This window comes from Anser brachyrhynchus (assembly GCF_964034855.1).
Source record: "Anser brachyrhynchus genome assembly, chromosome: 20".
Lineage (NCBI taxonomy): Eukaryota > Metazoa > Chordata > Aves > Anseriformes > Anatidae > Anser > Anser brachyrhynchus.
This window is the reverse complement of record NC_137713.1, coordinates 8826592-8849494: the sequence shown is the minus strand read 5'-3', so window position 1 is coordinate 8849494 and position 22903 is coordinate 8826592. Positions and strand designations below refer to the sequence as shown.

General features: G+C 41.6%; 1 protein-coding gene across 2 annotated transcripts in view; it reads right to left on the bottom strand.

Moving 5' to 3' along the window:
- The window catches only part of LOC308180757 (sphingosine-1-phosphate transporter SPNS2-like), a 136122-nt gene that overhangs the window by 39861 nt on the left and 73358 nt on the right, over positions 1–22903 (bottom strand). For both annotated transcript variants that reach the window (XR_013941176.1, XM_080562899.1), the window contains exons 4-8: positions 12914–13065; positions 12225–12291; positions 9147–9289; positions 7804–7956; positions 6014–6203 (exon numbers count right to left, since the gene is read on the bottom strand). Coding sequence is in view for 1 of the 2 variants with exons in the window: in XM_080562899.1 (XP_080419025.1) it covers positions 6014–6203; positions 7804–7956; positions 9147–9289; positions 12225–12291; positions 12914–13065 (705 nt within the window). In the remaining variant the exon portion in view is untranslated. The remainder of the gene's footprint in view (positions 1–6013; positions 6204–7803; positions 7957–9146; positions 9290–12224; positions 12292–12913; positions 13066–22903) is intronic.

The window sequence follows — 22903 nt, the reverse complement described above, 5'->3', positions numbered from 1 at the left end:
CACCCTTTCCACCTCTGGCAGCCCTTCCTCACTTACTCCCATCCCCAAGCTGCCTTCTCTCCTGTGCTTGTACAATGGGGCAAAGCAGGGATTCGGATCAGGAAACTGCTACGGGGCAAAGAATCTCTTGTTGAGGAGGTGGAGGAAGAGGGGCTTGTTTTGCTTATTTTTAACTCAAGTCAGTTCCCTGATGCAGTTCACTAAATGGTTCTGCAAACAGTTAGAGCAGTTGAAGAACTGGAAGTGATCACCAAGAGAAGAAACTGATTTAACCTGGTCTCATCATTAAAAGAAATGTTCATCAAACTGAGCCCAACGGAGCAAGGGGTGACACAGTTTCAAGGGGAACACTGCCCACATCAGAAAGCTTTTTCCCTGTATTTCAGTTGTCAACCCTTTGCTTTTATGCTGTAGGTTAACAATTTAACAAAGAAAAGTAGGTTCAACAGAACAAAAAACAAGGAGAGAAAATCTTCCAGACACACATTTCCATCTTCCTTTGTGTATTATGAAGAACACATAGATGAAGCACTGCTTAAATAATCAGACTTGTAAGGATGATCCCCCCTGCTCCTCTCCAGTAAGGAGGCAAGCAAAACCCTTTACTGGATCTTCCCCAAAGGTTGCTTTTTGCCCAGCTAACCCACCTCACCCCCAGCTTTTTGTTGTTGTTGTATCTAGAGAGAAAACATTCCTTCTGCAATCCCTTCTGGCAGCTGGAGATGAGCAGCTATGGAGGTTTGGATTCAGGTAACCGAAGATTCCCCTTTTAATAACCTTATGTTCAGCTTTTGTTATGTTGAGTTGGGTACAACATATTGATGAAACAAAAGCAGCCAGAAATACACAACACGCTTTGCTCTGAGGAAACATTCAGATGAATGTCATTTTGTGGTTGCCTGGTAAGCTCTGACACTCACAGCCCCAACCCGGCCCCTGTTCCTTGCACAGGAGCAGTTTGGGGTGGGAGGAGGAACTCAGAGATCCGTGGCTATGGTCTGACGTGACTACAGCAGTCTCCTTTCCCACACCCTGCTCGAGATCGCCTATACCCCTCCGACCACCATGTCACTGCCAGGAATAGACTGCTTTATTTAGCAACACTTACGCACTGACCTACAGAAAGCTTCTTCCTCTATTTGTTTCTAAAATTATTTTTGTTTCCCATACCTTCCCCCTCCCTATCCCCTCTTTCAGTGACTGGACCTGCTTCCTCCGTGATGGTGTCTGAGCCAGTTACGGTCCAGCTGCTGAGCTAGGAAGTCTCCTCTTTCCACTTTCCCACTGTCCACTGGTCTGCCTTGAGCTCAGCTGAACTGCCTAGCTAAGACAGACAGATCCAAAGAATTAAGGTGCTGACAGAAGTTAAGTGACATGCAGCAAGGGCAGACCAGATCCCCAGATGGGCTCTCATGACCTGCACTGAAATCTGCCCTATCACAGCTTTGCAGCCACTGTTGCTGGAGTTCTGCAGCTGGATAGATTAAACTGAGCTTGGGAAAGATGTTATCACGCTTCTGAATGCAGCATCGACATGCCCTGCCTGTTCATAAAACACTGGAAACAGGCAACTGCTTGCCTTAAGGTTATATAAGTTACACACACACACACGGGGGCTGTTACACACAGCAAGTAAAACTTGCCCTCTTCTGCAGGAATTCAGCCTAAGTCCTATGAATCACTGAAATGTTACTAACTTCAGAACACCAGACCTGAATTACTGAGTGTGCATTTCACCCAATGCTTTTCCATGAAACACGTGCCTCATGTGGATACTGGTAAAAGAAAAAGAGGAACAGGAGGAAGATCAAAAAGTAGGACAAAAGATACTGACATTAAAAAAAGAGTCAGCTGCTAATGGGGATTTGTAAAAATGAGTTCATCCACCACTAAGGGCATATGAGGATATGCAGCATTTCTGCTGGAGAGAGGCTCTAGGGATGCTTACTGTAAATAGGGCAGCCTCCAGAATGGATCGATAGCTCCTGAAATGGTCATGATTTTAACTCCTCACACACTTTTAGAACCCTCATTTTACAGTGAGATTTCAGCTCGAGAGATAGATCCTCTTCTGAATCCAGCTGTGTTGTATAATATCTCACCATCTCCTCTTGGTATCCAGTTGCTCATCTTTGATAAGCCGATAGAAGTTCAGTCCCCCTGAAGTCTTTCTGTTTATGTGATCAGAGTTAGCAAATTCTGATTCCAAAAAATGATAAGTAAAGTAGACTTCAGAGCTGTCACACCAGCAGCTCTCCCAGCAAGATCTAAGTAGGTTATAAACTCCCTCTATGGCTATTTGCAAAGTGTGTGTATCTGTTTGCATCTTCATTATTTGAAGTTCTCTTTGAAATGGTGGCTAAGACTCCCACATGTACTCTTCAATTTGAAGCAAGCCTAACTCCATCTCAGTGCTGGGCAATATGGATGCCTTGGAAGCAGATAAGTCACCAACACCATGTCAACAGAAAGCTCCCTGGAGCTGACACTGAGATGCTGTAAAAGCTCTATGGCAAAGGCTTAGCCTGGGAGTTGTTGTTTCTGCAATATCATGAAATGTCTTCGAGGAATTGAAATGGATGCTGAAATTGAGGTACAACAGGAGCTTGGAACAATGTCAGGAGGCAGAACTTCTCTCTCTAATCACCTGGAGACTTAAACCAGTCTAAAATACTCCATTGAAATGTCTGAGCAGTATGATACAATGATGTCATCCAGCTAATGGGTTTCAAGAGACAGGTTTGAAAACCAATATTTCAAAGAGCACACATTTCAGAAAGAGTGAGACCGGAAGATATACAAATTGTTGCTTCAAGGAGCTGGAATACAACACACTAGAACACATGCTGCAAGGAAAACAGAGTAAGAACTGTTTGCACTATACAGCAAAGCAAGATAGTATAAAGACAGAAATACAAGTGTCTGGGCAGCTAAATGATACAGAACGCTGTTTTATTTTACCTTTCCAGGCACTCTACTGCTGCCAGTAATTTACTGGATTAATATGAAAAGATGGGATAAATAAAGAAGTCTGTCTATCTGCTCCAAGGAGAAGGGGCTGCTACAGAAGAGGAATAGAAGCTGCCCTCAGGGACCAAAACCACCTGCAAGACAGGACCGTGCACGAGGAAGAACATATGCATGTTCAGGGGAGGAAGACAGCAGAGAGCTGACAGCGTGTAAGGGGCAATGTGGCCACACTAAAAGATATTTAGGTCTTTTCAAAAAACAAACAAGCCAAGCAATTCTTGGTCTCTTATGGACCTTTATGTTTGAGGTTAAACTCCAAGTCTAGCTATCTAAATGTTGGAAGTGATAATTTTAATGCTCTGAAACAAAGAGAGATCCAAATGCAGTAACTTTAACATTTTAACATGGTATGACCAGTGACAGAAGTCTAAGGGCAGTCATGGTACAGAAGGTGGGGAAATACCACCATGCTGGGGAGCTGACTGGAACATTACTCTCGCTTTTTGTGGTCATACAGAACTCAAGGATGCTGCTGATCCTGTTTCAGGATGAGAGCCAGGACACAGCTGTAAAGGAAGCTATCAGAGATGAGAAAAGCCACCCACAACTTGTACCTTATCCTTTCCAGAACAAGCTGTTATCGTGGATCTTGAGATAAGGAGGGTGACCTAATCTATCATGTCGTCCATCAAATCTAGGTTTTCCAACTTCAGAGTCAGAGAACAAAGCCTGCTTCATTTTGAACCAATGAGACTTAAAACAGGTAGTTTTAACTGCAGAGGCACTGCTACACCATGCGGCCCTGCAGAACAGGTCTCCCAGTGAAATAAAAGGAAATTAAACACTCATGGCATCTGTAAGATTGCAGTAACCTTGAATGGTGTGGAAAAATAAGGGTTCATGTTTGAAACCTGCCTTGAAAAGTCAATTCAACTAATATATAGCACCACCATGGTAATACCTTGACATTGGTAGCTCCAAAATAGACCTGTTCTCTCAGTGGGGTTAGCACCTGTAACACTAAACAGCATCAATAACAGATGTTGGGTTACTTTTTTTTTTCTTATATAAATTTATAGTGGGTGGCTTATCCACAGATCTCTTAACTTCAGGTGATTTACAATCATTAATGATCTAAGGTAAGTTTGTAAGTTGAGAATTCTCATTTTGCAGAGGTAAAACAAATAACTTGCCCCCATCACATCTAGAATTGATAAAGAGAGTTCAGATCTCAGATTCCCCATTTGGTACTTTAACTAGACTCTCCTATCTACTTTACATGCAATACTCTTCTAGCAACAGAGAAAGCACATTTAGGGCTACAGATAGACAGTGTTACCTGCAACAAATGTATGCATTAGCCTAAGAGCGTCAGCAAATAGGCTTATATTCTTTATACCCCCTCCATATGCAGATAGAGCTTCCTTTGCACATCATTGACTCTTTATTAGATTTACTGCTCGTGCATCATAAAATAAATTGTTTCTAAGACTGGTTAAATAATACCATCTATATTTATATATTTACACAATGCAGAATAGTCACATGGAAATATGGAAGCTAAAAAGCTGCCGTCTTGAGAATTGAAAAAAAAAAAGAAAATGAGACCAATAACCACCTTTCATTGCACATTTTTTGAAAACAGTATTTCCAGCTTAGAAAGGGAGGACTTTCTGCATAAAGAGACTAAGCAGCACAAATGAACATGTCTGTCATCAGGTCTGGCAAAGGAGAAAATCACAGGTCTGACTGCACAAAGAAGTGGAGGGGAGGGGCAGGCAGCGGGATCTGACAGATCTCTTCTTTCAGAGACAGCTGAGAATGAAAGGAAGGCTAATGTTTTGCCAACCAGTAACACCCTCTTACAGGTTGTCCCAGGTGGTCATTTTTCTGCTGATCATTGAATCAAAGGTTAGCTGTAGGCCATGCCATGAGCCAGAGGTCCAGAATCTCCTGACACTTTCTAAATAGCCAGAGTAGGCATTCTTGGTTCTGTGTTCATGTTTTTAAACTTCCATTCTTTCTTCTTGTGTTCCCCTGTTGTGATGGCAGCTGTTCAAATACTTAGAAAATAACCGTGGCTACGCTAGTGCTAGAAATACAGAGAAGCGAGGAACTGCAATAGATGGTTTGTTTGATTAACTGTAAACAAAATCTCATTGATTGCTGAAGTGTGCACTGCTGTGTGGAGACTAGGGTAGGCTTTCAGAAATTATCCCACTACTCAAACCATTTCAAGCTGTCCCTTCAAAAAGTTATCAAGCTTCTCTCTATTACACTGAAAAAGAACCTGAGACCTCTTCAGTGTACTGGATTTCCACTCTTTCCTGAAAGCAAGAGTCATACCTCAGACCAGATTATTATACATTATCTTGAGTTTTTCCTTCTCCCTTCACACTATTTGTCTGGATCTATCTGATGTCTTTTTATATCCTTAGGTTATAAATGCTCTGGAGGGACCATTTTTAAATCTGCATTTGTGCAGCATCAAGTATTGTGTATTCCTGAGCTATGACTAGAATGTCAGGTGCTATGGTAATATAGAAAACAACAACAAATTGAACTTATGTGGTAATTACTGTTGGTTTGCAGCAAGCTACTTAGTTATGGAAATTAATGGTACTTACAAGTAGCCAAAAGCATGCCCACAGACAAGTTATATTGTAATTACAATTCGATATCACTGCTGCTACAAAACCCTTATTGTAAGGGAAGCTGCCAATTTTCCTGTACCAAACCATTAGGCAAGAGCAATGGCGTTACGGATAGAGGTACAGAGAGAACAACCCAAAGACAGGGAACTGTGAGTTTCTACGCAAGAGCTAAATGCCCAGGTCTAAATTCTGATGACAGTAAGAGGAGATAAACAATGAAATACATTTTCCTTCCAAGCACATCTATACAGTGTCAATATGCCAAAGGGAAAAATGAAGGACATTCAGAGTGGGAAAAACATCTAAGCCTTCCTGCAGGGGACAATGCACTCAATCTTCTAAGGTGTTTGGTAGACAGAAGACTGACATATGAAAAGGATTATACTTACATAGGCTCCCACAATGCTGCTCTTGGCAGCAACGAAGATCAGACAGATGAAGATGGCTGACCCCAGCATGCCAACAGCACAGACAAGAGGATCAGCTCGCTGGGTTTTTAAGCGGCACCATTTGGTTGCCCCAGCTCCTGTGATAACACCCAGGAAACCGGTGAAGCATGTGATTGCTCCAAAGATCAAGCTATTAAAAAAAAAAAAAAAAGAGTCAGTTATTTTTCTGGATTTTTTCCCCAAAATGGGGATGACCTATGAACAAATTATTAGGGTAAACTGGCTGATGACAATCTGGACATTGGCTTTGCATGTTTAAAATAAAACAAATGAGCTACATCCTGAGTGTTTGTGTTTGCAGCACCCTTCCACTGAAATTAAGGAAAACAGCAGATGAAATTCAGCCTTGTACAAAGGCATTGATCAACCCACAGAGATGCAAAGGGCTCATACTGCTTCTTTGTGTGGAACTTAGCTCCCTACAAAGTGCATTGTATAGCTAATTAAGTACAAAATCCCTAAGTAATAACCTGCACAATGATCATGTAAGGGAAAACATGGACAGAGCAGGCACTTGGAAGCTTAAGGAAATGGAAACCTAACAAGACGACAAACACCAGCAATTTTCTAACTCCTTCCAGCCCATTTCAAAGAAGGCTGATTAGATTATTTTGCTGTTACAATACACATACAAAATGCATTTATTTAAATTCAAGAGCAGGAGCTGTCAAGGTTTCTCAGTATTGTATGTGCAGGACTCAGGCTACAGAGTCTTTGGCAACTACATGAAAGTAGCTCCAGGGTAGCTCAAAACATAGGTGTCATCAAGGAGTGGAAAACTTGTCTTTGTGAACAGCAGATGGGCAGTCTGACTGGAGCTGTATTTTCTGCTCACTGCATTTTTCAGAATAGACCAAGGCTGCCCGCTGGGTGCTCTAGTTGATGGTACTCCAAACCGCTAAGTAGTTTACCTGTGATGAGATTGTGTCAGCTAGAGCAAGAAGGCTTTCCTAATGTTATTCTTCCCTCACAAGCTAAAAAGCAAAAGAGCTGGCAGAAGACAGTTTTTCATATCTTTTATTCACCTGGAGAAATACACTTTTTTTAGCATTTTATGCTCTGTGCTATTATGGTAAAGCACAAAACAATGAATTACTTCTCACAGCGTATGTGCTGCAAGCTACATTATATAACTGGGTCTGAAAAAACACCACCATGTAACATCAAGCAATCTAAACCAAAGTCTCCGAGATCTTTGCACCAATCTTCAGCAAAACTCAGTACACACAATAGCATACAGAGCAATGAAACACAGTGAAGTCCTCCCTCCCACAGAAATAAAAGCCTTCGGGGCCAGTTCCTGCAGCCTTTAGGGGAACCAGTCCAAGCCCTGAATTATAGTCACTACCTTGGCTACCCCGACATGCCAGCCGATTCCACTGCTATCATGGAAATCAGTGTGGGTCTTAAGAAACCTCATTCTCTCTCAGTTCTCCAACCATTTTCTAAGGCAAAGACAGCTGTCTTTTTTCTGCTTCTGTACAGTAGCCTGGGAACTAAGACTGAGCTGAGGTCATCACTTCTGCCTTGGTTTGACTTCATGCAATGAAGAAAAGAGGAGAAATAAAATCCAGTTTACAATCCCAGCATTTCCTATCATTGTTGCAAGGATCTCCAGGAAATTACAGACATTCTAGTAACTTGACTCCATGGGACTTGCCTGTTTCCTCTGGTAAATAAGGCCCCACCCTCTCTCCCCCCTCTTTAAAGCAGTGGTGTATGAATCTCACCTATCTTTGGTGCCACAGGGCTGCGAGTTGCAAGTCTCTGCAGTCTTCTGCACAACTTGTGCTCTGTGAAGGTAGAGAGGGATCCACATGCCGAGCGCCCCAGTGGCAAAAGAGACAGCTGAGGTGGCCAGTGAGGAGAACACATAGCTGCGGCTGTGGAGACACGAGAGGCAAAACCAAGAGAAGGTTTAGAGGGAAAACTGAAAGAGCGAGGGCACCAGGAGAGGAACCACTACTTACCTCCCTTTGCCAAGGGGCAGAGATAACACGAGCTACAAAGAAATGGAGAAGAAGAGGCAGGAAATATTTCTTCATATATGATGTTCTACTGATAATAACGTGCTTAACTCTTCAGAGGTGCTTCAAGGGGACCACTTTTTTGGGACCCTTTCAGGAGACGATCAGTACTTAATCACTAAGATGTGATGTGTGAATTACAGCACTATCACCGTAATGTCACCTGGTTACCCGAATTACCAGTTCCACCTCTCCCTCCCCATCCATGTTATTTCCAGGTTACTATATGCTTGCTATTTGGATAAACCACCAAAATAAGTAATATAAAAATACCAATAAATTAAACATCACCACTTTTCATAGCCCTTTGGTACTGGGTGACAACACCAGGAAGACATCCTAGCCAGCAGTTCTAAGAAGAATGAAGGACACCACAGGTTTCACATCAGAATTCCAAGGTAACACTGAATTTACACACACAAATATTTGCACATTCAAAGGCAAGCATTCTGGAAGCAAGTGCAGCTGTTTAAAAAGTCATAAGTGTGTGATCTTTTATGCAGATATACAAGCATCCAACCACATTCTATGCACATGCAGTCACATGTGGTTATATATATATATATATATATATATATTTAAACTTGCCATGTAGTGCAAGCTTTTGTGTATTTTCTCCTCTCAAATTGCTTTGGAATTGAACTCTCCACTCAGCAGAGTAGCTTTTTCAAGGAAGAAAATGGATATAAGGTACATATAAAAGGATATAAAAGGACATCTGAACAACAGTGGCACAACAATTAATACAGGAACACAGCCATTTCCACACTTCAAAAGCCATAATTAGTCTGACAAATGAGCCAAACAAAGCAGACTCTTAGATCTGAATCCTGGAGAAGTTGGAGCAAAAGATGGAATTCATCTTTGTCATCACAGTCAACATCTAGTGAAAATGTAACTGTGATTTTCTTTCCTAGGCTCACACACCAAGTTTTCTGCAACTCCTTGCACGATGCTACTTTCCAATCTCACAGTGTTAAGTACAGGCCATTTGATGTTCACATTAAGCAGTAGAGGCAAAGCATACTTTAGCAGGGTGTTCTTACTTTCTAATCAGTGCCTTCATGTCTCTTAGCCACGAGGTCCGAGCCTTCAGCTGTCCCCCAAGTTGTTCAACATTTCCTCTTTTAGCAGCGGGTACAAATATCAAGATGAGTGTCCCTGTTATCATTCCTAGGAGTGGAGATACCTGTGAGAAAGGAACAGGAAAATAGCACAGGAAGTCAGCAGTGTTTGATTTGACTAGTCAGTAAGAAACAGATTACATTAGTTTCATTTCAGCAACCCAGCTCTTTATGGCTATCCAGAATCTGTGAGCACACTGAGGCATCTGCTCCTTTCCTTCCTCCCTGTCATGCCCGGGACTCTCTTATCTCACTTTGCAAGCATGAAGCTTTGAGAATACTCTGATTAAGGCAGTCCATTTATTTGTGTAATTACACTACCAAGATTCTGGGTGATGTTTAACTCTTTGGAAACCTGCACCCAGCTGTGCTAAGAGACCAACTAATTTCTGGGAGAGTTTAAAAGCCTTTTAAGGGCAATGAACCCAGGTGAAAGATTTCTGGATCTGGGGAGCATGTTGGTTTTGAAAATCCTTACTTGACATGCAACCCTTTCTGTGTTCTTCTATCTAATCTGCAATGGTTTCTCATTTTCAGGCAGCTTTCAGCGATTACCTCAGTGTGCAGCAGACTAAGAAACAATGAAAATTCAAGCTGGAAGACAGAAAAATGACACATTCAAGACTTAGTTTCCGAGTTTCCAATCCTTTCTGTCAATCACTAGACAAAAATGCAAACATTCCATAGTGTTTTACGAGCTATGAATGTGATTCTTGTTTTGACACTGAAATTCCATTATTGTTAGCATGGAAAATTGTTCTGTTAGGAAAATAGAAACACAGATTTTCAGTGAATTATCATCTCTTCTACACATGCCATTTTCAAAATAAAATTCCTGATCCAAAAATATGTGCTTCCAATAATACCTTAAAATGGTCTTTACACATAGAGTAGTATTACACATGCAAAGAAGACAAATCCAGAACTCTTCTAGGGAAGTAATGGAAGACAAAAAAATATTTTAGAACTGGAAAGTCAGGAATGTAGGAATGTCCCTCATGAAGCTCGATACAGTATTCTTATCACAGTTGAACACAAGACATAGCACTGTTGAACGAAAACAAACAAGAAAAGGAAATGCCGGTATTTTCTAGGGCCATACAATTTCAAGTCTCTGATTTTTATCTGGAGGCTTACTCCCCTGACAGGACAATATTCGTTGATACTCAGCAATGTTCCAGTAAAACACTGGCATTCCTGCTAGATCCAAAGTTGCCACTAGCCAAAGTGCCCTTCTGCCTTCTCCAGCCCACTGAGTATTCCTGGCCTCCCCCAGAGCTGGAGGCCACAGGGCATCACATAGGGAAGCATCATGTTGGCAAATCTAGTACATCTTGCAGAAGTACAATGATTGCCAAAAGAACAGAGGCTCCTTTACACTGATGTCTGGAAGCTTTCGACATGTGCTGTTTGGCTAACAAAACTAAGCAATCCTGTCCTAAGCAACCCTCATGGAAGTGTGGAACTTGTCTTACAGATTCCCATGATTTCACACAGTCAGGGAATCATGCATCAACGTATCATTTACGGTGGAAATCATGATCCCATAAGGGTACAGCCTTGCAGACAGTCTGGATTTCTCAGGATAACTATGGAGACTTCATTAAATCATAGAACCATACAACCGTAGAATATCCTGAGTTGGAAGGGACCCACAAAGATCATCGAGTCCAACTCCTGGGTCTGCACCACCCAAAAATCAGACAATATGACTAGAAGAAGGGGCCTTGGAGTTCCTCTTTCCTTGTGCTGACCTTTGCTCAAAAGTTAATTTTACCCTTAAAGCATTTCTGCTATTGAATGAGGCAGGCACTCTCTTGGTCTGAAGCTTTATGCTATTAAACCTAATTATTTTCATTTCAGGTTGACAGCTGGAAACTCTCCTAGGTGCAGATGAACTGTTCACAGTGGCATCCCTGGCTTTGCTTACCTTTGCTGGACAAGCAATTGTCCATGCCACAGAAAGGAACATTCGCTTGAGATAGAACCCATGTATTTTCATCACCTGCTGTTACAAATGGGGTTGGCCTGGGCTTCATGAGCTTCATTGTCTTCATGAAGTGCCAAAGCCAGAGAATGCAACTCACTGGGGCACATGCCACCCAGACTGCCAAAGGTCAGAAAACAGTTCTGCTGGGCTGCTTCCTGCCAGCTCTTTCAAGACATCTTTGTGTGCAGGATCTGTTTGTGTGTATGTGATTGGAATGTATTATCTTTTCAACACATTTATCAAGGTCCCAAGAGGTTAAAGTAGAAGGAAACCGACTGTCTCAGGGCAGAAAAACAAGCGGAAACTGGAACAAAGTGTTTTTTCCTCAAAGCAGGAAGCCATTCTCAGAGTTTCTTGACAGCAAGGGCCTGAAAGACTGTGGAGTTGATTTAAGGCCAATGCTTCATCTTCCCAAACTCATCAAGAAACCATGGCTGACTGATAATAAAGTGATCGGAAAATTCTTGTTTCCAAGCTGGGAGAAAAACAAGTACAATGAGCCAAAACCACATACCTTTCCAATCTGCTTAGAGAATGCATCTGCTATACACTTAATATCCACAGGTGTAATCTCCAATCCTTTACTGTCTCTGTATAACAGTGTATATAATAACAGGTTGGGAATTTGTGTGGTAGAACTCTTCTAACACTGATCAACTGATACAGCTGTTATTAAGATGTTATTAAAACTGATATGTAAGACTCAGTAAAGTTTCCTATGAACTGGCCCAAAGCCAGGCTAGTGCTTATTGAAGGTGAATTCAGAGTGTTTACAATGTGCAATTTTACTGAGGAAAAACAAATTAAAAAAAAGATATACTTTGAAAATCAAAAAAAAAGTTTTTGCATTTTTAGGAACATTTTGAATTTCAAGCTATTTTTATCATTGAAGAGCTGAAGGTTTTGGAAAAGAAAAATCCCAAGAAGCACTTTTTTCTTCTGGATGGTCCATATTGCTAGCTCAAAAAAGGAAACCTGCATGTGAATGTCATACCAAGAGACTTGCTTACCCGCAATGCCCAGTGCCAGTCTCCAGCAACTTGCTTCACACTTGATCCAGTAATGTATCCCAAGCCACTGCAAGTGATGAAAGGATGAGAATCAGTCTGAGTTTTAACAGAGTACCACAATCACAGCTGTTCTTAAGCAAAGATAAAAACAGTCACAACCAATTGTGTGTGCTAGTCTCTTCTCCTGCAGGAAGAAACATGGGGGATGAAGAGGATAGCAGCTAATATGTAACTCTTCCCAGCACTGTTGGTCTAAAAATGCTGAAATCCAATGGAATATTGGACACTGATCTCAAGTTCATAGCTGACCTTTCAATCCACAGTGGATGGACCTCAAATGAATTGAAGCACCAATTCAGAACACATATAATGGTATTCAAATTGATAGCTTAGTTTAATAATGCTCCAAGAAAGTCAGCTAAAATATTTTGTTTCCATTCCCACCCAATTTCTGTAAAATATAAATAAATCCTTCCCGCTAGTTCCCAAAAGTCACACGTGAACGAGTAACAGGGCTAGAAAAAATAATTCAATTCCTGCAACTAATTAGTCACTTCTGACAATATTTTCCTGTCCAAATCATTCCAACCAAAGACAGAACAACTGTCATCTTTAGCAACTTAAGATTTGTGTGAGCTAACTTTAAAAGAAAAGCCAAAAGCAGATGAAAAAAGCATTATGTTACTTACCTGCCAAGAGGAATTGCAAAGTAGAAAACAGACAGCATAAGGGTCCTTGTGTTTTTGGTGAAAAGGTCTCCGATGATGGTTGGAGCAATAGTGGAGTAACTTGCTTCACCGATGCCAACCAAACCTCGTGAGAGCACAAGAAGCCAGAAATACTGAGAAAAGAAATAAAACACCTTAGCAAGCCTCCCTTTATATTTTTGAATTCAGGATGGACAACAGTGAAAGCTTCCCAACTAGGGAAATATAAACACATGTGAATGGAAAGTGATAACATTGTATGCATTTATTTTTTAAAACCTCAGATTCTTTTTACTTATCTCTTGTTGGGGATAAAAGGGTCCATATATTTTTTTGTGAAGATTTATAGGCATGAAAGAAAAGTAGCAATAATACACGGTTACCATATCACACTCAAATGATTTTCTAAGACTGCAAGACCCTCAATTTATTCTCAGCATGTTAAACCTAATTGCCAGCAACAGTGCACTGACAGAGGAAGATTTTGGGAGGTGGCTGAGTATAACAAATCCTGCTTCTGGGATCCAGGGAAAGTAATACCTGCCGAGCGCAACCACAGCCTCCCCGGCATGCCAAGGGACGAGTTAAGACTGGTGAGACTCTGGAGGCTCTTCAAAGCTGTGCAGGAGTTGAACCCGCAATCTCCCAAACTCTTGATTTTCTCCATGATTAGAAGATACTGCATAAGGGAGGATTTCCAAAGGTGCTAAGCACCGACCTCTCCGCTTTCCTTGAAAAAAGCATAAATCTCCCCCTTGCAGCAGGAAGACAGACTAAGCCAATGCTGAACACTTCTGAGAAACCTCAGGTTGCAATCTGAGCTGAGATGCACAGAGTTATGAAGAGATAAGACTTGAGATTTACCGTGAGCCACCTGAACGCATGAACATCCGCGTGCTCAGCAAGTATTACCACCAGATGAAAGATTCAGAGCCACACAAGGCAACTGAGCAGGTTACAAAAGCATTAAGCTGCCCAAAGAATGATGTGCCCTTCCAAGTAAATGGTAACCGAACAGAACAAGGAGGACTTCACATTCAGCACGACACAGCATGAAGTGGATGAAAAGGAATTATTCATCTAATAGATTTTTTTTCATGGCCTGTTACCCTGTTTCAGCCAACATTTTTGTAAAGTGCAAGGACCTGATTTTCAAGCCAACCTTTTTTGGTACACTTGCAATTTTCTGGGTGCTGTTGTGTGAAGGCATAATGCACAGTACTTGGATGCCAAAATGCTTGATACATCAGCACAATCAAGTTCTTAGACATCTAAGCAACCTGAGCTACACCCAGAAGTAATTGCAGGTGCAGCAATTAAACACCACTCAATTGCAGAAAATTGTATGTGCAGGGGAACCTTTTTCTACAAATGTAGCCTCTACAAATCCTAAGTTTACTGTTATTATTCTATAGATCATTTGTGAAGAACAGCAGGGAATGTGATATGTCCTTAAACATGAAAGTACTTTAAGAATAACGAGCAATTACAGTGGAGTTGCAGGAAAACGACTGATTTCGTGCCCTACAGCAAAACCTAAACCAGAATACAGGTCTTTCATTCACAAAGATGGAAAATGCCATGCAAACATCAAGACACACGCCTCAGTCATAAAGCAGACAAAAATTTACCACCGGCATATTTTCATTGTCTTCTGTACCGCAATCCTCTAGCTGAAAAATATTTCTTGAAAATTCCTGTAGCCACATAAAACAAATACTTTTGTGCACTCTTCACTTCCTCTTATTTTGACGTAAATCTTGCATCGATACCTATTTTCTGAGTGTGTACAAGTTCCTTGTTTGCTGGTAGGGCGTTTGCGGTGCTGCTGTCATTCATCTAACTCCCATAAGCGGCACACATGTAACAGAGACGTGTGGGTGTATGCAGAAAGGGCAATACTGTGACTCAAGTTTTTAATTTATGCCAGTTGCCCAATGCTAAACCACTCCACATTACTACAGAAGTATGCTGACAATGATTGGTGCACAGGTACCCAATGTATTTGGAATGAGCAACAGTATTTATAACACACCGAATGACTTAGTCATGCAGAATTAGAAAGTAGGGGGAACTGGAGGCTGATTTTGGTTTCCTAAGAGGTTCAGTCTTGGATCACAGAGAGTGTGACAGGCAAAACAGTCATCTGTCAGACTTGGAATGAGTATGTGATTGTTACAACTGTAGAACGACAAATTTGCAAATGCACTGAATGTTCCTCAAATTTGAAATACCTACATAAAAATGCCTCAGGTTTGTGCTTACCAGCCAGGAATCACTCCCTGATTGCACTGGACAGAGATTTCCTCCAAATAATGTTGTTATAAGCTTCCTGTCAAATACTGCTTAAAGCAGGAAAATTGTGGGAAAAATTCTAGTTGTGGTAAAGAGTGACTTGGTTTCACCAATACTATTCAGTCAGAGTCCTCATACAATGAAATCATCTGCAATAAGTAACATACTTGTTCTTCTCCCCTATTTCCTCCTTGATTCCTCCTGTCTTATCCCTTGCTTACACACTCCAAATATCTACTTACTGTTTTAACTATATTCTCTGAAGAAAAGGTATCCAAATTTACATCATGACATTCTGACTTCAGATGGTAAAGTAAGCAATCTTATAAAAACAAAATGTACATAAAGACATAAATGTTATTTCCATTCTGAGATGATATATTCAGGACTACGGATAATACAGCTATTTAGGTGTAATGACACAGCACAACATTAAAAATCTAAAACAATACCAGGGAATTATAATTTATCATGTCGTGCCTTGTTTTAGAGCTCTGTAAGATTGCAAAGCCAACGCCTGTTCTAATCTTTCTGAAAGATCTCTGGATTTTTGCTAGAACACTTTCTCTTGGTACCAATACAAAAAAAAAAAAAAGCAGTAATTTGTTTCAGTAAGCTAGAGCCTTAAATCTTCCATCTCTAATAACAGTTAGAGAAACATAGTTTTGTCATCTCTGAACAGGGACAGCTGGGTACCGCCCCCCAAGATAAAAAAACAGTCCTCTCAGAGAGAGGCCTAATCTTTTCGTTTTTCATATAGAAAAAAAATACAAACAAAACAACTCCAAAATTCTTATGCTGCTACTCATTTGGGCCACGGATACACCACGAACCACTTAGAAATGAATCCCAAAACCACTATGTATGCAATGTAGACAACTGCTATTTTATGTGTGTATTTATATACACATATACCCATACGCACGTGTTTTTCTGTCTCTTTGTATGTGAATATTACAACCGACATAAACAAATAGGAATGACAGATATTACTCATACACAGGAAGCTCCATTCTCCTCCATAGCCAGAGCAGGACACTTCTACCATTTCCTCTACGCTACATTTTCCCCCAAGTACTTTATCATCTTTGCCTACCCCAGGACTCTCAGCAATTTAGTGAGACAAAAAGGGCTGACACCAGCCAAATTCTTCTCTACATTATCTGCCCTTAAGAGCAGCACAGGCAGCTAAGAGAGGGAACCAGTAAATGAATTTCACTGTTCCCCAAGCAGAAATCGGTATATATTAAGAAACTTATTCTTTTCTGCATTGCTTTGGAGCTGTTCTGTAATTTGTTCATCTGAGCAAATACTTCTCACTCTGGCAGGAAAATTGAAAAAGACTTGGTAAGCTTTCAGCACCTGAGCTTATTCCATTTCCGCAGGTTAAGACCAGCAGCTTCAAGACTTCAGTGTCTTTTTCTCTGGGTCAGCACTAGCAACTAAAGGGTTTTGAAACAGAGTTATTACAGCAAACAATTTATTTATGACACGACTGTTAGCGAAAATGAAAGGCAGAGATGTCTGCATCTCCTTGAGAGCTGACAACAACCCCTGGTTTGTAAAGATGCAATGGTTTTCTTTGAATGGGTTGTATGGCAGTAATACACTTCCCTGCCTGTGCTTCAGCTGAAAGTGCTGCAGAGATGATCACAGACACCGCCATGCTGCAGCAGGGCTCCTAGGCACCAGCTCGAGCATGGATGTGGACAGCTGGAGAGGGGTTGTGGTCGGGACACCTGATCCATACCATGCAACTGCTATGAGCTCTGGGGGCAATTTAGGATGCAGAGGTGCTGGAGTCTCTTTTGCCAACTTGTATGTGCCGCAAATGGGCCATTAAGATGCAATACAGGGAGGATTCCAGTATACAAAACAAACAAACAAACAAAAAACCAAAAACACCAAAATATGGAAAGAATGGTGGCTGACAGAGATCCCGAACTGCCACAGTCTTCCTGGGAATCTCCCTTCAAGAGAGGCCAGCACCAGAAAGTAGTGCACAGAGAAAGCCCTCACGCACTTTTGTCTGAGGTAGATAAGGTCAGTGGACCTGCCCTTCTTCCAGTCTCTTAACTGTATGGAAGGAAAAACATGCCCTAGCTCTAAGCTGAAGAATTCACTACTTTGTAATTTGAAGACTAGCAAACCCAAAAAAAAAAAGAAACCCAACCCCCAAAACGGATACAAGTTTTTGAAGGGGGATACAAATCCTTATGGCTCAGGGAATCAGCTGATTACTGAGCTAGTGCGGCCTCACCTCAAATACTGCATGCAGCTTTGGGCACAATATGAAAAGGACAGAAGAAGGATATTAGAGAATGTCCAAAGGAGGACAACAAAGACGGTGAAGGGTCTAGAGGGCAAGATGCACGAGGAGCAGCTAAAGTCACTCAGATGGCTCAGCCCAGAGCAGAGCAGGCCGAGGGGAGGCCTCATGGCAGCCTGAAGCTCCTCCATGAGGGGAGCGGAGGGGCAGGCGCTGAGCTCTGCGCTCTGGGGACAGCGACAGGACCCGAGGGAACGGCATGGAGCTGGGGCAGGGGAGGGTCAGGGTGGGTGTGAGGGAAAGGTTCTGCACCCAGAGGTGGTTGGGCACTGGGACAGGCTGCCCAGGGAAGTGCAAGCACCGAGCTTGCCAGAGTTCAAGGAGCATTTGGACAAGGCTCTCAGACATAGGGGTCATCGGGTCTGATTTTTTGGGTGGTCCTGTGTGGAGCCAGGAGTTGGACTTGATGATCTTTGTGGATCCCTTCCATCTCAAGATATTCTATGGTTTATGGTTCCAGTAGAGATGCACTGCCTGATAACTGCTAGATTTCTGAAACTATCAGCAAGCTGCACACAACAGCAATAGCTGATGGGGTCAGATGGACCTGGTCTAACTGCTGCTGCCAATGATACTAGCCCACAAGGAGCTATAGGCCAGACATGATCCTTCCAGGATTTTCATCTGAAAAAAGCTTTCATGATTTGCATGAAATATTTATAATACACCAAAAGAGAGATCATATATTTTCTCTGAAAAGTATGACATGGTTTATACTCACATTTTCATATTGGCTTTACTCTCAATCTCATGCACACATCAATATTTGATGGCCTAGGACACATGACTAGCTTTAATCATGTTTGGACAAACCTCCTAATTATACATTTATCCTAGTTGCACAGACCATTGAGTGAGCAATACAAGCCTTAATAGGTCTAATTGCAGCTTTAACTTCTTTCTCTTTTTTAATTAGTTAACAAAAGGAATTAAGCCACAGTTCTCTAAAAGATTAGCTGTAAGTGATAAACCTATAAGCTGCCAAATATGTGTACAACTCTGAACCACCAGATTTACTGTCTAAAGAATCACATGGTCCTTAAGCTTTAGTTATTAAGTATTTGCATTTGTATGTGAAGTAGCTTGTAAGGGTCTCTAAAACAAGCTCAATGCATGCTTCATTTAGATTAGGGCCACATGGACTGGTAAAATCACACAGATACAGCCAACCTTGTGCAAATTACTAGTATGAATGCACAGCACCAGTGCAAGCTATGTTTTGAACCAATGTTGCTGGTCTAAAAGAAGGCTCTGTCATACAGCTCCAGCAACTGCATCTGCTCCCTTCTCGTTACAAGGACATTGAGTTAACCTCCTACAGATTCTGCATTTAACTGCTCTAAAAGAAGGCTCAGGACCATGAAATTCCATGTTTGAACTACTTAGGCTTGCAATACATTCTTTTTTATTATTATTATATATAAACATTATGCAACAAGCAAGGGTTTGCACCCTTGGAAAGAAGACATGCATAGAGAAAACAATCCATGTCACCATGCCAGTAGGACTCCTACATAAAGTCCAGAACAGATGTGTGGAAACTAAGGAGAAAGCATCAGGATTGATTTAATTTCTGTGAGTTTCTAGAGGAAACTCTGCTGAACTGTACTGTAGTTACACTCTTGCATTTCTGTGTCTGGCAGGGTGTTGCACTGATAATATCCAGTGTACCACAGCAGTCCCAAGTGATCAGTTAGACCAACTGAAGACAGATAATTGATATATTATATCTGATATATATGTATATATATATGATATAGTATATCTGATATACTGCAGGAGTCAGCTGACCAAAGTAAAGCCCAAGGAGCTCAAAAGAATATTCAAGGGCTGGACAACTGTGGTCCCTTTTGACAGACAGCTGCATTTACATGCAAACATTTGCCCTGGTCACACAAACACCATTTGTTGCATTTCGTTAAGTTTTCCTAGCCCTATCAGCATTTTGCAGGGATCTAAGTGATTAAAGATGACACACCTCACCCTTCACCACAGTTACACAAAGCTGTGCCATTAATCATGATGCAAACCAAAACAGGAATATGCTTCTGAGTATCGGTATTGTGACTAAGAGCATTGGCTCCTCTAAACTCACAGTTTAAATTCCAGCTCATTAGCTGAGAGTCACTAGAAGAGCTGAGCAATGGAATGAAATTACAAATGCAGGTGACATATTTGTTTAGACACCAAACACTCCATTTCTTTTAGTCTTCCCAGCAGTGATGGAGTCACCTTTAAGAACCTGAAAGTTTCCAAGTCAAACAGGAACATTCACATGTCACGAAAGACAAGTTGACATTAAATGATGATGTTGATGTTTTAAATTCCATTCTGTGTCTCAGGAGGATGACAAAGGTTACAGCAGAATAGATAAGCCTAAATACATCTCCCAGCTCTGTGCACTCCCAAAGCTTTATACATTTTGAATACATGTAACAAAGGCATTGGCTTACCATGTTGGATACAAGTCTTGGGTCCACACAGTGCTTAGCAATGGTGTGTCACATCTAGATACAGACCACAAAATCCTACCTCTTACCTTGTCATGTGTGAATGGTCCTAAACATCCTTCAATTAAAAGAGAATCAAACTTATTAAAAGCTAGAGAGGGGATACATATTCAGCATTTGTGATTCTCTCTGTGCCAGTCCTGAAGAGCATGTCTTTCTGTCAAGTGCAGCCTAGACTTTTAAGCAACTGAATATTCATGCCAAATTTTGGCCATTTGGTTTCTTACTGTCAGGGAGATCTTTGTGCAAGAACAAGGGAAGACAAATATCTGCCTTCATCTACAAGTATTGCTAACTAATCAGTCATGAAGATTGCCATCAGAGAAAACAAAATATATAAAACCATGGGAGCAGAACTGTTCACTAGATGTTTTGTTGGTAGGTATTTTCCTTCTGCTTTAATAGGTTGGGTAAGCATTGTTTTCAGGATTTCCCACAACTGAAAGGAGCTGCTTATGTTTAATCTGTGTGGCATAGAAGTGGCCTACCCATGGTGCATGCTTGTGCGGAGCCTGGTTGGCAACAGGCTGATGAAATATCAGCTCTGATGTAATGGTGTGAGCTGCACGCACTCAGCTATCTATTATTTTAATATTTTTTAATAGAGAGATACACGTGCACTTAGAGGTTCATAGTACAGTTATCTGTCTGGATAGCTATAAACAACTCTTCTCAGCTCCGCCATGACTTTTTTCCTTTAACAGCCATGAGTGGTGCTGGCAGGGAAGCTTGGGGAGATTCACTGCAATTGCTGGTTCTTTTGCCATTTGGTCCACTGCAGAGAAGCAAGTGGGCTTAGACCCCTTTTTTTTCCCCTCATAGTGCATGTCATCACTTACAAATAACCACTTTTCACTCCCCATCTCTTCATAACCACAGCTGCCTTGTAAGTCGCTGCTGCACACAACATTTTCTGTACCTCGTATTGGATTTAAGTTCTACGGTTGCCTCGTTTCAAATTGAACTCTTGAAGTCGAGTCCGTCTTTCCTCATCATTTTCACACCGTTCTTCTCCTTTGCCTGCACATCACAGAATCAAAGTATGGTTGAGGTTGGAAGGAACAAACCCCTGCAGATCACCTAGTCCACGTCCCCTGCTCAAAGTGGGGTCAACCATAACAAGTAGCTCAGTATTGTCTTGAATATCTGCAAGGATGGAGAAGCTACAGCCTCTCTGGACAACCTGTCACAGTATTTTACCATCTTCACAGCAAAAATGTTTCTTCTTATCTTTAAATGGAATTTTCTTATTTCAGCTTATGCCTATTGCCTCCTCTTTCCACTGGGCATCATTGAGAAGGGTCTGGCTCCACCCTTACTGCCGCCTATAAGGTATTGATACACATTGATAGGATCTCCCTGAACCTTTTCTTCTCCATATCTGAGGCCAGATGACATCTTGAAAAGGCTTACAAGAACATTTGGTCTTACACTCTCTCCAGCTGCAGGCATCAACAAGGTAGAACCGGGAGGCCATACAGCCCTGTCCTCATTAATGCACGATTGCCTGTGCTTCACATCCTATTCAGCATTTCTCACTGCAGCTCTGGGTTGGATCGAGCCTTTGATAAAAAGCTCTGAAAGTAAAGCAACACAGCGGGCTGAGTCTGAGCCTCCCCAGGGAGCTATGCATTCCTCAGTATTGTTTGATGACATGGAAAAGACAGCAAGAATTTGCAAAGCTGATTTCCAGAGGATGAAGGCTATTCAAAGCTTTGTAAGGCAGATTTTAGTTATAGAAATAAAGGTCCTCTAGGTTTTTCCAAACACACTTGATGTCAAGACTATACACTGGCTCAGGTTCATGCCAAAATTGTTCTTGGGGCTTTCCACTGCCTCCCTGAACAGCACCTCCTTCAGCCAAGCTTACTGTGAGAAGAACCCTCCAGTAGCTGGAATGTCTGAGCCTGAAAGCCCAAGTACCCCTGCACACATCAGAGCTTGACCAAGCAGTTTACCTGGTTTGAAGTGAAGGATGTTACCCATTACATGGCATACTGGACAGTGAACAGTAATAACAGAGCAACAAGTTAGCTTTTCTGAAACATCGCTACAGGCTCTCTAGGGGTAGGAGCACAGTTCTGGAGGAAGGATGCTACCTTAGCAATGTTAAGCTGTTCAAATTCTCACATCCATAGGGCAGACACCATCTTATCTACTGTGTCTCTGTTGCCTTCACCGCAAACAGGCTTTTCTTCACTTGGTTTCCCTGAATTCTTCTTGGGCACAGGAAGTGTACAAGTTTAAATATTCATGTCCAGTGAAGGACGCTTATCGTACATACCCAAAGGTCTTCCCCTGAATTCTCCAGAGCAGGTTACTTTCAGGTTAAACACTGAAGTGAAAATGCTCTCAGCCTTCCTTCAAGTATCCAACCTGCTTCTCCACATAGATAGGCACAGCAAATAAATGTATTAGAGAATATGCTCTTTTGATACAGACATGCTTATTATATGGTGGCTGGAGGTTACAAGCATGTTACAGATGAGAACAGTAAACCATGCCAAGACCAGTAAACCGTACCAAGACCAGTAAACCATACCAAGATGCAAGCTGCTGAGTTACTGAAACCTCAGCACACTTGTTCAGTCATTTACTCAAGCATTAATTTATAACCCTTTGAATTAGGATGGATTTACACTACAGTTTCTAAAACAAATCTGATTCTTCTATAGCATCCAACTACACCGTGTCAAACACTTCAAAACTTCAGCTCATTTTGGATGCATTCAGTGGCCTACCAACTCTTAGCTCTAAGCTCCTCACCTTTGAACAATTTCCTTCTGGGAAAATTCATCTGGTATTCAGAGCCCCCCAAGGAGTACAAGAGAGACTACA